Here is a 15,021-nt window from a genome sequence, read left to right as displayed (position 1 = left end):
ACTGCGGGGAAGCGAACCACAGGAGACGAGTCGCGTCCCCACACTGGAGATAACGTGCCGGTACCTTGTTGAAAGAACCTACCGCCTACTTCTACTGAGCATTCCGTATTGGTAGCTGTCAGCTTATCGTTCGTTGCTTGAACATTAGCGTCATCGCCCAGAGTTAAATCCGAATATCTGTTCTGCAACGACATTCTGAATTCCTCTAGTTTCCCTCCAACCACTAACTGATTAATGGGTTTACACTTCGTTAGTTTTTTCCATTCCCTCTTCGACATTGGAAGAAATTAAGGCCCGTTTGCTAAATTACGTCCTGGTATAGTCAATGACGAGGTTGCCTGCGAAAATGGCTAGGGCGAGGACCCAAAAGTGGTATTGGCTGGAAAGGAAAGTAAGGAAGATACTGCTTTAAGCATCGGTCCCATGCAGTTCACCAAGGAGGAGTTAGAAAAAGAGCAAAAAGAGGATGGTTCATTGAAGGCGTGTTGGCTGAAAATAGGAAAGGTATTTCATGGCAAACACGGCAGCTCGCACTCGTATTCTGTCGAAAAGGGTTTTCTGTACCGCCTTTATCATCTCGCCTGTGGCAGAGAAGTTCGGCAGGTAGTACTTCCAAAGTCTTGCCGATCGCAGGTGTTAAGGCTTGCCCACGATAGCCCATTGGCGGGGCATCAGGGCATTAAGAAGTCTACAGACCGAGTTCTGGAAGAATTCTACTGGCCGGGAGTGCAGGAGGAGATTAAAAGATATGTCAGGTCGTGCGACACCTGCCAAAGGGCATGTCCGAAAGGCAAAGTAGGAAAGGCCCCGTTGGGACGCATGCCTCTTATCGACACCCCATTTGATCGGGTCGCTGTCGATATTATCGGCCCGCTGTCGCCCACATCGGTGAAAGGGAATAGGTATATTCTCACTCTCGTCGATTTCGCCACGCGGTATCCCGACGCCGTGGCTCTGCCAAAGGTAGATTCAGCAACCGTGGCAGAAGGTTTGGTGGAGATGTTTTCCAGAATAGGTTTTCCGAGAGAGATCCTCTGTGACCAGGGCTCCTGTTTCACTTCGGAAATGATGAGAGAGCTAAATGATCTCTTGGCGGTGAAGCATCTCCGCACGACCCCTTACCATCCAATGTGCAATGGGATGGTGGAGAAATTTAATGGCACACTCAAGCAGATGCTGCGGAAGCTCAGTCAAGAGCAGCCCAAAACTTGGGATCACTATATCGCTCCGCTTCTGTTTGCATACAGGGAGGTGCCGCAGGCAAGTCTAGGGTTTTCTCCTTTTGAGTTGTTATTCAGACGACATGTGCGGGGACCGCTCGCAGTCCTCAGAGAGCTTTGGACAAGGGAAGAGCTGGGAGAAGAGACAAAGACGACATATGGGTATGCCCTTGATTTAAGAGAACGTCTCGAGCAAACTGTTAGTGCGGCACATCAAAATTTGCTGCGTGCCCAAAAATCTCAGAAGAGATACTATGACAGGAATAGCAAGAAGCGGTATTTAAGGGTTGGAGATCGCGCCCTCATTCTTTTACCGAGTAGCCAAAATAAACTTCTCATGCAGTGGAAAGGTCAATTCGTGGTTTCTGGCAAAAAAAATTATGTGGATTATTGGATCGATTTGGGTCACACTAACAAACTATTCCACATCAATATGCTCAAACGGTACAAAGAGCATGCGTCCCAAGAGTCCGTGCAGGCGTCATCTTTCGTCGTAAGTGTAGAAGGTGACTCAGAAAAACATCTACCTATCCTTAGCATGGGCTTCGGTAAAGGAATCGAAGCCGTGCAGATCTCCACCAGGCTCGATGACGACAAACAGCAAGAGATTCAACGCTTACTTGACAAGTATGCCGACATTTTTTTGGAGATCCCCGGGAACACCAATCTAGTGGAGTGTCAACTCAAGCTTTTGACTTCTGAAGTCGTGAATACCCCGCAATACCCGTTGCCTTTTGCCATGAAGGACGTAGTAGAAAAGGAGATAGACGAGATGATAAAATTAGGGGTCAATGAACGTTCAACATCTCCATACAATTACCCACTCGTTCTGATTAAAAAGAAAGACAACACGTATCGGACTTGCATCGACTTTCGACGCATCAATGATATTCTGCTGTCTGATGCAGAGCCCATTCCAAGAATAGACGTAATATTTACTGAGGTTGGAACCAAGGGGTACTTTCGAAATTTGACCTTGCTAAAGGCTATTGGCAAGTACCCGTGGAGGAAGCATCGAGACCAAAAACAGCGTTCTCTACCCAATCCGGTCATTATCAGTTCGTCTATATGCCCTTCGGCATTAAGACAGCATTGGCTATCTTTACGCGCCTGATGCGCATTCTGTTACAAGGGTTAGACAATGTCGTTCATTACATCGACGATGTCCTTTTAGCGACCTGCACCTGGGAAGAACATCTTTTGACTTTTAACAGGTTATTTAGCAGGGTGCGCGACGCCGGCCTCACGATCAAACCACATAAAAGTGAAATCGGAGTGACTAACATCGCTTTTCTTGGACATCAGTTCGGAGAAGGAACAATCCGACCGTTCGAAACAGTGGTAGAAAAGCTTGCCAACGTGCCGCTTCCGAAGACCAAGAAGCAAGTACGTTCTTTTTTAGGGCTCGCCGGATACTACCGCGATTTTATCCCTTTGCTATGCGCACAAAGTCCAACCGCTCGTGGAGATGACGCGCAAAATTGAACGCAACCTTGTCTCTTGGACACCACAGCGGCAAGGCGCGTTTTACGAGTCTTCCGTCTTCCGGAAGACTCCATTGACTTCCAGGCCCGTGTTAAGAACTCCAGCTGCGTTGCGCTCTGGACCGCCTTGAATTCGTCCTTTCACAGAGGCCAAGATCCTCGGTCCATGGCCACAACAGTCGACTATCATCAAGGCTCACAAGGCACTGTTTTTTTTTTCCGAGAGACTGCCTTGATTGATGCACTGCAACTTTGTCTCTCGTTCCTTCTCTCTTCCCTTTTTAATCCCCTCAATCCCTTCCCCAGTGCAGGGTAGCCAACCGTAAACCTTTCTGGTTAACATCCCTGCCTTTCCCCTCTCTGTATCTCTCTCTATCTCTTCGAGACTAGGCTAATTCGAGACCTCGCCATCCTGTGGTCTCTACAAAGCCCGGTTTCAAGGACCACCGCAACCTGCACGATAGCAGTGTGAGTGCATAAGATGAAGTCTGTTCATTTTTAGCCTCACCCCTCGGGCTCTTCCGCATTCATTTCGTGTTTTCTCGTTTGCGGAGCAAGGTATTCATGATGCGTAAGTTACTTCTCTCAGCCAACTCTATTATTAACTCTCCCCTGTTATTCCTAGATCCTATGCTATGGTCGGGTACTGCCTGGTCTCCAGCTTGCTTCTTCCCAACCTTGGCTATGAAGTCACCCATGAATACAGTGTACTACGTTTTTACTTTGCTCAGAGCCGATTCCACGTCCTCATAGAAGCTTTCTACGACCTGGTCATTATAGCAAAATTTAGTCGCTTAGGCGTGTACCACTTTCAGTTTGTAGTTCTTATCAAGCCTAATTATGGTAGCTGCCACCCTATCCTCAATACTCTAGAATTCTTCTTTGTAGTCAGCTTATGTCCTGATTAATGAGGAATCCTTTTTACCTAGTTCTGGTCTGTACGCTAATACTCGATAGCATAACACGTGCGGCCCTTTAACGCTGTATATGCTTCACCTATCTTCCTAACCTAAGACCTATGACATCCCATTTGTTGCCCTGTAATTCCTTTAATGGCACCACTAGACTAGCCTCACTGGATAATGCTCTAGCGTTTAACGTTTTCAGGTTCAGTTTCCAATGGCGGCCTGTCTGGAGTTAGATTCTTAGCAATCTCCGCTGTGTCACAGATCTTACCGCCGCCATGGTCGGTTGCTCCGCAGCCGCTGGGGACTTAACGCTGAGAGTTAATTGGTTTGTTCATAAAGGAGGTTATTATAACCAATAACCTTAGGTAGAATAAGCACATAACAAACATATGCACGTCATCCTTTCGAAAACTTTGCTTTCTTAGGAGTAAAGTAAAATCTGCCGCTTCTAGTGCAACGCCTTTACCATACACAACCATCATCAGACCGAAACTTGAGTACGCATGCACCGTTTGGGACCCTTGCACAAGACATACTATCGAGGCATTCGAAAAGATCCAACGGCCCCGCCGCGGTGGCTCAGTGGTTACGGCGCTCGGCTGCTGACCCGAAAGACGCGGGTTCGATCCCGGCCGCGGCGGCTTAATTTTGATGAAGGCGAAATTCTAGAGGCCCGTGTGCTGTGCGATGTCAGTGTACGTTAAAGGACCCCAGGGGGTCGAAATTTCCGGAGCCCTTCACTACGGCGTCCCTCATAGCCTGAGTTGCTTCGGGACGTTAAACCCCAATAAACCAAACCAAGAGATCCAACGAAAATCTGTACGATTCATATTTAATGGTAATTCTGCTGACTCCCCAACCACACTGATTTCGATGGCGGTCTTTAATTGATGATGGTGCGTTAACAAGCCGATGTAGTGCGGGAAGGTCGTTCCAGTCCTAGACTCTTCGTAGAAAAAATTATTTCTTGGATGTTGTAGTATGGGCGCTCTCGGGATAAACTGCTTTTGGATGGCTATGGTGGAAAAAGCGATGGGCTTGGCAGATGAAGATGTCCCGAGGCACAATATGAAAAAATCTGTGAATAGGCAAAGGCGTGTAGTTTACGGCGGGAAGCTATAGGGTAGAGATGAAATTCAGACTTCAATTCAGTGACTATGACTCTAGCCGCATGATTTTGGACAGATTCGAGCAAGTTGGTTAGGTTAGCTGGATGAGGATCGAATATGGAATGAGCATTCTCTGGTTTGGGTCTGACAAGTGCGACATAGGCGATAAGTTTTACAGAAAAGGGCGCTAAAGCAAGGTTACGGCGTAAGTAGCCAAGAGTGCAGTTAGCAGAATTAGAAATTTTATTAATAAGAATTGAATGGCAACAGCGCAAACGACGCAGACAAAGTAGAAGAAAACACAGGACAAGCGCTGACTCACAACTCTGTGTTGTCCTGTGTTTTCTTCTACTTTGTCTGCGTCGTTTGCTCTGTTGGCATTCAATATGTACCACCAACTCGCCCGTTTGGCTATAGTGTTTATTAATAAGATTGCACCAAGATAGGTGTCGGGAAATGCAAGGTGCTTTCTACAATGTAAGGAATGGCTGACTGCAAAAAAGTGCGTTTAATTTCATAAATTCTTCCTTATGACGTTCCAGAGATGTGAAACCTGTCGAAGCCGTCGTGCAGGAAAATACGGCGTAGGCATTCTACCATAGCGAGCAAAAGTAAGAGACCCCCCTCCGAGGTCCGACCCATGGCACTCTCCATAGGTGTGCCACCAGACAGAGCACTTCTGATGTCGAGAGAGGCCCACTGCCCCAGTTTCAACACCTAAACTGCAATGTCAAGTGGCGCCCCCACGCAGTGCCGCGGGGCGGAACTTTGAGGGGTGGTCTCTTACTTTTGTCGCGATAGTACTTAAATTCAATGCCAGCATCGTTGACGAGTGGATAAAAAGAAACTTTTCTTTCTCTTTCTGGACGAGTTTACAGAAATGTGTACTGCGCTTTTTGCTCCTTTGCTCTCGCTGCATTATTAGATAATGCTCCACTCTTCATCAACCTTTGAGGTCCAAAACAGCATTCTGCACGAATTGATAGGCCAGGATCTGGGCGTGAATTATCATTTGCCTTTTTCAAGCTTCCTGTGCTGATGTTTTCAAAGCTGATATATTGTTTTCTTGAAATTCAGTGATAAATAAATAACACAGTAGATAAAACGTAATTGACATTTTATTCACAAGTAACAAAAAGTTACAAAAAAATGACACCCGAAAGAAAATGATGGCCACGATCGCACTGGTTGGGAAACTAATACCGCTGTCATATGAGCAAAAGCAACGTCAAATCCTAACAAAGGCAACAGGCACTTTTCTAGTAAGCTGGCGAGTGCTGAGCGACACTTATGAAATCGAAATTTTGAGAAGAACAAAGGCAAACACCTCGTTACCAATATTTTCTACACACCCCTCACCTTGTGTGACAACGACTACTCGGTAATAGAAGCAATGTACTCCTGTAGTAAAAGGTTTTAGAAGAGTTATAGAGAAAAAAATTCACAGACGAGCAATGCGATTCATGCCGTAGACTATGCGTTAGCATTAGTGTTAGCCGCTGCTGCTGCCGCTAGAGAGTTCAGACGTGCGAGCGAGTGGCGTGACAGTCAGTCACCATGTGACACGCCATACCTCTCTCCACTCTCCACACCTTTCAACTTTGACTGGCTACCACAGTGTCCCTGCTACTGCCAGTAGCCTCCCACCCTCTCTTCCTCTTCCCCCTTGTCCTTTCGTTCCCCTCCCCTGAAAGTAGACAGCGGAATTTATCGCCTTAAAAAAACTTCTCACGTCGGATGAATAAGAAGTAACTGCCAGCAGAAAAGCGTTAAATAAACTTCGAAATACGTTAGTGTTGAATCTTTTGTCTTAATTGTGTACTATAGCCATGACCACAAAAAGTCCAAAGCATATTTTTTTAATACTGCCAGTTTTCCTGACATGAGCTCCAATATGGAGCCCAGGGCCATTCAAGCAGGTAATGTTGCACGTGACATGTCTGTGGGTCGAAATCTCACTGACTGCAATTTTCGCCCCTTTTCCTCTCTTGTTCATGCTTACACGGACTAACAATGAGAGACTGCGATACCTGTGTTTTAAACCCCATGCATTAAGTGAGGTTGAATTGTGCGATACACCATTCATTCGTGTAGAGTAGAACAAAACAGTCTTAGCTGAGTGGTAACAATTTTACCGTAATGCAAGAAAAGGCTGTTTGTGCAGTTTGCTTCTCAACAACACAAAAGCATTATCTTCCAATGACAATGACCTGGCTCACATGACAGCGATATCGCAAGCACTACAGCGACTAGAGTCATTTATCACACACTTTAAATCTGGTGGCCATTATCAATGCACCCTGAAGTAAACGCTACCTAGCAAACAAGGGGCATCAAACCAATATAATCCTTCGAGTTCCAGCAATAAATAACATATACGTACAGACCGTGGTAGCTACAACAACATATAACAAAAATGGTAATGAAATTGTGAAAAAAACTCATGACGAAAGGAATGTATGCATGAAATATAAAAACGAAATAACAATGCAACAACGTTCCAACCTTTCAACAAGCACACGACGGCGTCTTTATAACAAGGGCACTTGCAGTGAATGGTCCGCCTCGGAAAACGGTAAAGGAAGCTTCACAGCATGGTACGTGCACAGAAACCACGTTTTACAGTAACGTTTCTCACAACCAGTTAATATGCAGATCAACGTTTTTATGTTTCCACTAGCTGCAGGCAGTGCACTGATTTCATTGTAAAGAATACTATCTCATACAAGTTGAAGCCTCCTTAACAAACTATTAAAGTAAACGAGCTCGTTTAAAGTCGTTAGAGAGGAATGAATTTTTATAGCTTCTACAATATACAGCGTGGCTGGTTTCCACAGCCATTTTTGGCACTGATATTTTGCCTGTTAACTAGAATACTTCCCACAACCACGCTATCCATCGTTGTGCAGTGGAAAAAATTGTGCAGATTGTATACTAAGCCTGTTATGGCATTGCTAAAAATAATTAATAGATTATATGATATCACTGAGTGCAGGCAGAGAAAATTTTCCTGCAGTGACACATGTAAAGCTTAAGAAGTCATACTATCAAGCCAAGCTCTATATAATATAGCAACCTTAACAAAATGAGAAAAATATCTAGCTAAATCATTGTTGCTGAAATCCTGTATGATCTATACTTTCACATGTACCACATTACTTTAAATGCCAACAGCGCTAAAATCCCAACTTGAATAGTAAGAATACTAGCATTTATACTTAACTGATAAACATTAACTGTAAAGAAAGCTTCCAGACACTCTTTTACACTTCACTACAGTTTTTGGGCATGTTATAGCAAAGATATTTGCCTTTACCATAGCTTTTCACACCACAGACGTGACAAGCAGTCTTAGGACGAGATAAAAGACGAAAGCTTCCGAGCGACTCATACTGCCCCACTGCAGGCCCAAACGCAACGCGTCACGTGTTGGTGGGCTAGTCACGCCGCCATCGGGCGTCAATGTGCCCACAAATCATTCGTGCGTTCGCACTGTTCTTGGACTAGGCATCACCTACGCACACTGCACTCTCTCCCTCGGCGGGCGCCATCGCATATGGTCCCTAGTTTTCGTTGATGTGCTGAACTCGATGGCACAGTTTTGGAACAAGGAACACAAGCATTGTGCACTGAACGACGATTCACCGAGAGCACAGCTGTCACCACTTCGAAGACTCGGCGTGCATGTCAATGGTGACGTCCTTCACGTTGAACCCGATGCTGGAGCCGAAGACGCGCCTCTTAGCTGCCACGGAGCTGGACCGGGAGCCAGCGGGGCTGTGACCGCGGTTGGCGTCCGCGAACTTGCCGAAGTCCTGCAGCGTCACCGCGCGCTTCCCGTCCACCATCACGCAGCCGTCGTCGCTCTCCTGCTCGAAGGCCGCGTTGTCGATGCCCCCGTCCTGTTCATCGATGATGTGCGTGATGGAGTCGCCGTCGTCGGACGGCGCCAGGCTTCCCAGTTGATTGAGGCCGCTGGAAGATGGACCGCTGCACATAAAAAGCGAACGTAAGAGGCAGCTCGTCTAGCTGTTTGGCATACGAGTACGTAATTGTCATTTTCTGATTCATAGTTTACCTGGTATGCCGCGAAATGGTCCTGATGACCCCTCATGTAATGTCCCTTGTGGACTTTGAGGAATAAATAAATAACTAAAAATAGAAATGTACAGGAAGCACTCGCGATTAAAGTAAAATGGGCATGAAAATGACTTTTTACCCTTCCGCCATCATTATTTTTAAGTGGTTGTGAAATGTGGAAAGAGTAATCAAGCCTGCCCACCCTATAATAATCTTACTAGGACGCAAAGCGAAAGTGTGAAGACCGTTTGAAGATCGAGGAACTTTTTTTTTTGGGGGGGGGGGGGGGGTGGAGGGAAGAATGGGGTGACGTTTTGTGTTACTCTTTATTTCTTCAAACTCTTCGAGACTGCAATCAAGCATTGTTTATACCTCTCCAACTACGCTTTTTTAAGCTTTAAATGAACAAATTGTTCTTGCACAGACTCCAACGTTGGTAATCACCCTGATATGATGTCCTAGGGGGCTATGCAGGCAGCTAATAAATAAGAAACAGAGGATAATAACCAATGCAGTGCCACTTGCAAATTCTCTTCTTGCTGTCCTCATTGCACTAAATGCAGGGCCATTGGAGAATTTTGGCTAAACAAGACGCCAGCATAATACCATGTTTACTATTCCAAAACTTCGTTAATATTTGGTGTATGTCTCTTTCGCTCATTTAGGTGCTGTATTTTGTTCACTATTCTGAGTAGATTTTTCTCCTTTTCATGTACGCCCATTTGGCTCTCTGAGCTATAATTCTTGTTACATGACGTTAAATGGGCAGCATTAGGTGATGAAATGCAATGCATTCATGAAAATAGTGGCTGCCTTGCCAGCAGGAACAAATCAGCAATACATCGCTTATCCACGTGTATGGGAAGAATTAGTGCAGAAGATGAAAAATTTGTGCTTTGGATGGACCAGATTTTTATATAAAATATCTTTGTTACATAGCTCTGCCTTTGCAAAACTTTTGATTCTATAGCTTTTCTAACACTATTTCCTAACCAACCTGCTCTCTTTGTTCGCTTCATTAAGTATAAGTATTTATTTTTTCGCGGGACAAAAATTTCATAATAGTACACAAAGTTCAAACTTGGGCAAGTTGATTGGACATTATCGACGCGGCGCGAAACACGAGGGCAAGATGAGCACACCAACACAGTCTGTGTACGTGTGCTCGTCTTTTTCCCTTGTTTCGCACTGCGTCGATAACGTAACAGTGCTGAGGACAAATAGAAGTTGGCCAGTAACGACAATAGAGCGCGCTCTAGTTCCAAAACATAATATTCACCGTAATCGGATCTAGATAGATAAGAGCTAAAAACTAAATAAAGGCATCGCCATCACCGATAGCTTTCGCAAGTAAAATGCACGCATCGACCCCAATATTTGGGCAAGGATCCAAGATGATACGCTACAACGTAACAGACTTCAAAACGGTGGCAACCCGTCTTTTCCAGCAAAGATGTCACGAGTTTGATTGGGCTGGCGGAAAGATTTTTTAAATGTACTCTTCTCGATGACAAATGCGTAATTTGTTCCCGGACAAACGTCAAGATAATCAGAAAGAGCTGGAGAATCAATTTTTACTGAGGATAATAATCGGATGCAGCCGTTCTCAATGTCATTTTGAGAAACATAAGTTGAGGTAAATATTACCATAATGGCCGATATCTTACTGGAAATAAATTCAAATAATCATTCGCCAAATGAAATCGTCTGCACACGCTTAAGCAAGCAAAGAAAGGTCTTCCTCAATCCACGAACCTTTATTCACTTAATTCTCTCCCACAAGTTGGATAACATTGATTACAGACCAGAGAGAACATGCGTTTACCATTGGGCAGGGGAAACATTCAGGCAGCGTCGACACAATAGCAAACCAAAATTTCCTTCTTCTCTCTCCGCCAGTCTTGGAAAATGCACCTTATATCATGGCCCCCTTACCTGTAATCGTCACTGGATCCCATTTTCTGGTACTTTGGCAGCGGCACCGGAGTGTTGGCCGTGCTGTTAGCAGCACTCGTATTTCGACTGCTTTGGTTTCCCTGAGCGACGAAGTAGCGGTACGGCGTATCGTAGTCTACTTCCAGAATTGTGGGGAACTTGCTCGGGTAGAGTATGTCTACCACCGCCATCGAGCCGCCAAAAATTATGGCCAGTATACCTGAAGAAGGAAAAAATAAGTGCAATAAGACTCTAATTAAAAACGTAACAAGCCACGTTGAAGTTGACATCAATTTTACATCATTAGTTTAATAGCTCGGACCTGTTCCCACAGAATTCTCTTCATCCGGAGGAATGGACACGTCATGACGGTATCACACTTCGCTTAATGAGACGCTGCCCAAGAGCTTTCTGTGTGTCAAGAGTGACCCTAATAAACAAAGTCTTGTTGTAATGTATTTCGCCTACTGTGCAGTGTGAGGTGATCGGTCAAGGCCTCTATTTATCCCACTGAACCAATATTCCTCAGTGTTGTGGAGGCACGGTGCCCTGCCCTCTACCAAGAGGACAGGGATTTTATTACGCCTAATAACGTTTTCTCCTTTTGAGCGAAACTGCTTTTCTACGTCACTACCCTCGCGAACAATCAACATTTTCCAGTCTCAACGACGCCGGGGAATCCGCCGAAAGGCAGCTTTAACGATATTGCGCTAATATAAGTTTATCGTAACACATCGCATTTCGCGCGTCCTGGACATGACTGTCACCGTTCGTATATTGATCACAAAACACCGCAAATAACGCGTTCTGGATACAACTGTCCGCACTAGTATATTCCATTCTACAGGTATCTTTTTTAACTTAGAATGTTTAGTTAAAGCAGCCATTAGGAGTCATTCTAATGCGGTAATCAGTTGGTACAGCCGACTTTATATATCAATTTGCCATCGGTATCATTATAAATTACATTTCACAGCGAGAAGCTTGCACAGCAAATAACTCCTTTGCTCCCTCGTCTTCCACCTTGAGATGAAACAATACTGGAAGTTTCCTGTAGAAACCGCTACGGCTGTACAATCGCTCAGGGTGCAGAAATAACCTTTCCCGTCGCTTTACTAATGCCATGAAATATTGGTCAACAAACATGCTGCTGGAGCAACCCATCGGCAGCGGTGCCCATCAAAGTTAAAGCGGGCTAACCCTAACACTTAGCACGGGTAGCTATGGTACGACTGAGCTGCCACTTTGCCACTCAATGGTTAAGCAAGATGCCGGGGCGTTCTTTTGGGCCTGGAAACTATTCACAACGAAGTGCAAAACGCTATGCGAAAGTGCCACTCACCGACGACGAGCACCAGCCAGAAGTTCCAGCCGAGCGACAGGCGTAGGAAGTCTCCCTCGAGTGGAATGACGAGCGGCATGTCGGGCAGCAGGCTGCCGTAGATGATGGTCGAGAGCACCATGAGCGCGCCGGTGAGCTGCGTGCAGTAGGCACCGTAGCGGGGCACGGCGCACAGCAGCACATCGGCCAGCAGCCACGCGGCGAACGAGGCCCACAAGAACAGCTGCGTCCAGTCACCGGCGCGCCGATACATGCGGCCCCAGAGGAAGCCGCCCGCGTCTTGCGTCCAGTACGAAGGCTGCGACGGGGCAGAAGAAATGCATTATTCACGTTAGGGCAACAAATATGAACAGCGCTCGAAGAGAGTTGAGTTGGTCACGGAACGAGCGCGGGCTAGTGATGACCTAGTTCAAATCAAGGAACTCTATGGGCATGGACAGGGGATTAAATGTGAACGAATTAGGTAACCGATGGCCATTTAAGGCAAAGGAGTGTACTCCAAGGGAACCCGAGCGTAGCAGAGGGCCGGCAGAGTCAGGTTTGCGGATGAGATTAGGAGGTCTGAGGTGACAAGTTTGCCACAGCTGGCACAGAACAGGGTTAACTTGGAGATACGTAGGAGAGGTGTTTGTGCGGCAGCGGACGTAGGTAGGCCGACGATGATGATCAGTTCTGGGCATTTGCTGAAAGCAAGCATTGGGTCAAAGAACGAAGTACTCTGATATACTGATAATTATTACGCCACCAACTAGGCGGCACGACTCATTGCACCAAACCTAGCTGCCCCCTGCTTGCTTTCGGTCAATTGAACCGTTCAATTGAACCGTTCCCCCTGCCTGCTTTCTAAAGCTTCCATGGTCGCCCATATTTGCGCACAGCCCTTGCCTCCTGGCTTAAGTAGCACCGAAGACCACAACCGCTGTCCTAAGCTGGCCACGCGTGAGTGGCTTGAATGAAGTCTTCGTCCCTCGGTCACAGCACGAACAATGACGCTGCTCAACGTTTCTGAATCAAGAAATGGCCTTCAAAATTTTCTTACTGACTTCGCATTGGGAATATCTGCAACAAGTCGCTCAGCCGTGGAAGTCGTTTTTTGTTCTCGTCTGTAGTCTTCTAATGCTTAGATGGCGAACAGCCATTTTTGACAATAAAATAACATTAATATTTTTTATTTCATTACCAACTAATAACATTGATTCTGTTCCGACATTGTTAATCCGAAAGCATTTCTAGTCCCATTACGAGGAAAGCGGGCGGCATGCATGTGTTAGTATGCGTACTCGCAGATGGCCGAGAAAGTACCAGAGATGGCAAGAAAAAGTAGGATGACGTCATCAAGCGGCCGCATGACGCACACAGCAAGCCCAGCATTGCCGTTGCAGGCAATACTATACATGTCGTTCGGCTCTATATGCTCGCCACTGGGAGACATTCATGTGGCGCCAGTTTTCCCGACAACATTCGTACAAAATTGTGGCGCAACCGTTTGTGAGGCAGCGTTCCTGGTGGTGTCATGTGATTTCTCGTTGCATATCGCTTACATCTGCGAGTCAAGTTAAAAGTTAGCCTGCGACAGGGATTCGAACCGACGACATGTGCACCTTCAATGCGCCAATTTTCTTATCAAAACTGTGGTGCAACCGTTCATGGTCCAGAGTTCCGAGTGGAGTCATACGCACGTGTGTGTGTGTGTGTGGGTGGGTGTCAATGCACCCAGGGAGAGTAATGCTTTCGCATTGCCACACGTAAGCAGTCCTAAGTGTCTTTGCCCAATTTTTTTTTTTTAAAGGAACACTTCAGACCGAGAACCTCGGATTGTTAGGGTGTCTATTTTTTTCCTGTTTTGACGACGGTGAATACCTTTGTTTAATAAATATATGAAATTCCTAGAAGGCAGAGTAGATTTTAATTAAGCGATTCATTCCTCATTAAAATTCACATCAGCGCAGCCTGCGACTACAAGGAAATAAGCTTTGCATTAAAGGAAACTTTCCCCTACTGCGGTGCTTGAACCCAGGACTATCATCAGTCCAAAGCAGTCACCCTATTAACTATGCCAAGGAAGACGCCAGGAAAGTGGCAGAGCGAGGCAGAGTTGATCAAGAACTCAGTGAAGGACCGATTTTAGTGTAATTGGTCCGGATAACCATTTTGAGAAAAACTATATTAGTTTTTTTTGTGGTAACAAGGTTCTGTTTACTTGAGCGCTGTTGAGCAGTTACTCCCACAGTTAAATGTATGCGAAAAGCTGACACGAAAATGAGCATTACATCCGAAAACCGCAATCAGTTCACTTCGAATTATATATAGTTGTTTAGCTGTTATTCAGTGGTCAATTCGTGGACACCCACCAAGTAAAAATCAAACTTGCACACGACAAACACACATCTTAAATTTTGCCCCTTTTTCACTTGACACTTCAATCGCTGCTGGTACTCTCTGGGCCGCAGAGGGGAATTACTGCACGATGTGCCGCAGTTTAAAGTAGAAGTTGTGAAAAAAATTACACGGAACGAAATTTGCATTCACTTAAATTGAATCACTAAGTTCAAACATCTCAATGAGTAGTTGTGCTGAGGCTGATGCGAATTCGACCGGATGAATTGGCTCGCATTTCGACAGTGTCATAAAAGGAAACTGGTAGACGGCAGGTAACTAATTAATGTCATGTGTTGAGCACGATCCATACACCGTCTATCCGATTAAATGTTTCTCTGCAAAACGCTTCTCCAACATAACAACGAAGGTATCGAATCTGCGAAGAAAAGCAACAGCATGTTGTAGACAGTTATGTCCTCATTAAGCAAATCTAGCAGCGTTTCATCTGCAGATATGTGCAATAACCAACCCGCCTGACGAGGAGGCAAACGGCTGTTTAGCGAAGTCCATCAGGAAATGGCTTGTAGGCAGACCGATTGCCTCCGCGACCATGGAATTTACCGA

General features: G+C 45.6%; 1 protein-coding gene across 6 annotated transcripts in view; it reads right to left on the bottom strand.

Moving 5' to 3' along the window:
* Positions 1-5,821: 5,821 nt before the first annotated feature.
* The window catches only part of LOC149344779 (dual oxidase maturation factor 1-like), a 77,993-nt gene continuing 68,793 nt past the window's right edge, over positions 5,822-15,021 (bottom strand). For all 6 annotated transcript variants that reach the window (XM_089546384.1, XM_089546383.1, XM_089546387.1 and 3 more), the window contains 3 exons: positions 12,079-12,376; positions 10,737-10,956; positions 5,822-8,711 (listed from right to left, as the gene is read on the bottom strand). In XM_089546384.1, the coding sequence (XP_089402510.1) occupies positions 8,381-8,711; positions 10,737-10,956; positions 12,079-12,376 (849 nt within the window). In that variant the 3' untranslated portion in view covers positions 5,822-8,380. The remainder of the gene's footprint in view (positions 8,712-10,736; positions 10,957-12,078; positions 12,377-15,021) is intronic.

This window comes from Amblyomma mixtum, chromosome 5, assembly GCF_055824585.1.
Source record: "Amblyomma mixtum isolate Tamu chromosome 5, ASM5582458v1, whole genome shotgun sequence".
NCBI classification, from domain to species: Eukaryota; Metazoa; Arthropoda; class Arachnida; order Ixodida; family Ixodidae; genus Amblyomma; species Amblyomma mixtum.
This window is presented reverse-complemented; position numbering and strand designations above follow the sequence as displayed.